Genomic DNA, 1,639 nt, shown 5'->3' on the forward strand with positions numbered 1-1,639 from the left:
TACTCACAATGCAATAAGCTTATAGACGGAAACATATATACTTTGGGGGAAAAAAGCACATTCCTGCGGCTGAACGTGCGTGAATATCCAACCGGTAGCCAAATACACTGATCAATGGAACGACACACAATCCAGAAACACACTGATAAATACGTACATAAACATCATTCGTGCAGTGCAGGCGGCGTGGTCTTCTCGATCGATCGTCTGGTTAATTTGGCCACCGATAAGCAGTGATTACACGAATACCGTATAAATTTGGTTTCATGCAGCATGGATATGCACATGGATGGGTCAGTACAACTGAGCCCCGGACGTGTACGTGCCGCCGAACCACCACCCGGGCGGCGCGACGTCGTTGGCCGTGACGACGCGGCCGTCGTCGGATTTGACGCGGAACGAGAGGCTCTGCCCGTCGAGCTTGGCGTTGCTCTGCCAGTTTGCGCCCCAGTTCCGGCTCATCTCCATCCAGTTGGTGCGGGAGCCCTTGATCCACATCTGCGCCACGCCACCGCTGCCGCCCACGTTGGTCACCAGCACCAGCTCGAAGTAGCTGTGCCCGTTGATGGTGAACCTGATCCCGCCGCTCCGCTGGCAGCGCACCCTCCTGTAGTTGACGGGGACGATGCCGGCCTTGTACACAGCGATGGTCTCCCACGCCGGCTGGGCCATGTCGAAGTGCTGCCGCGGTGGGTTGCACCAGCCGCCGTTGTCGCCGGCGAGCGCGTAGTTGGGCGGGCAGAAGTTGGTGGCCGTGACGGTGATGGAGGTCCCCGGCTTGCACATCCGCGACTTGCGCGTGTCGCACGCGATCGTGAAGCACGCCCCGCAGGACGCGCCGTTGTTGAAGAGGGCGGTGCTCAGCGCCGTCGTCTGCGTGCCGTACCCCGCGCCGTACAGGTTGCCGTACCCGCAGGCGCCGCCTGATGAGATCCGTGCATGGGTGCATGTCAGCATAAGGAGCATAAGCCATGTACTGTAGTCACAATCCAAACATCCTCTTAAATTTGGCGAAAAAGATGTCGAGCTACGAGCCGAATTGACTCACCCATGGTGCCGGACGCGTCGCCGCCGCCGTAGAACGTCGCGTGGGCGGGCGTCCATTGAGCCGCCGATGCTGCCCGGAGCAGCAATGCGAACAGCGCTGGGAGCAGGAGCATCTTGATGACCGCCATGTCGGTGATCGATCCCATCGAGCAAGACACGGTGCTAATACAAGATCGTACTCTGCTTGGAATGTCCTTGCTTAACTGTACGTCTTGTGTTCTGCGGAAGCATGTGCCGGCACGCCTATATATATATACTGCCCTTGGTGCAGGCAACTGGAGTTGCAACTACGGTACAGTATTCATCAGTCGGTCGCTACCGACCGGCTGACGGGGCCACGAGAGGCGTATTGACATTTCATGTTCCAAGGGGAGATTTGCAGTGTGAAAGCGAGCGTGCTTAGCGCGTCGGTGTTTTCTTTGAGAAGCGAGTATCTCGGCTGCGTGCATGGTAGGCTGCTCTTGACTTTTCGCGCAGCTGCACGTTGAGTTCATGATTGGATTGGATTGGATTGGATTGAATGCTAATGTCTGGCGGAGCAGCAAAACTTTGTGCTGCCTATTATATGAGATTCTGGATAAACGGTGTTCAT

General features: G+C 56.8%; 1 protein-coding gene across 1 annotated transcript; it reads right to left on the reverse strand.

Annotated features, from left to right (window-relative positions):
* LOC119275681 (expansin-A8-like) lies at window positions 1-1,253 on the reverse strand. The gene is made up of 2 exons (XM_037556574.1): window positions 1,049-1,253; window positions 1-923 (listed from the first exon to the last, which is right to left on the reverse strand). The coding sequence occupies exons 1-2, from the start codon at window positions 1,191-1,193 to the stop codon at window positions 295-297; spliced, it is 774 nt and encodes a 257-aa protein (XP_037412471.1). The 5' UTR covers window positions 1,194-1,253; the 3' UTR covers window positions 1-294.
* Between the last annotated feature and the right edge of the window lie 386 nt (window positions 1,254-1,639).

This window comes from Triticum dicoccoides, chromosome 3B, assembly GCF_002162155.2.
Source record: "Triticum dicoccoides isolate Atlit2015 ecotype Zavitan chromosome 3B, WEW_v2.0, whole genome shotgun sequence".
Lineage (NCBI taxonomy): Eukaryota > Viridiplantae > Streptophyta > Magnoliopsida > Poales > Poaceae > Triticum > Triticum dicoccoides.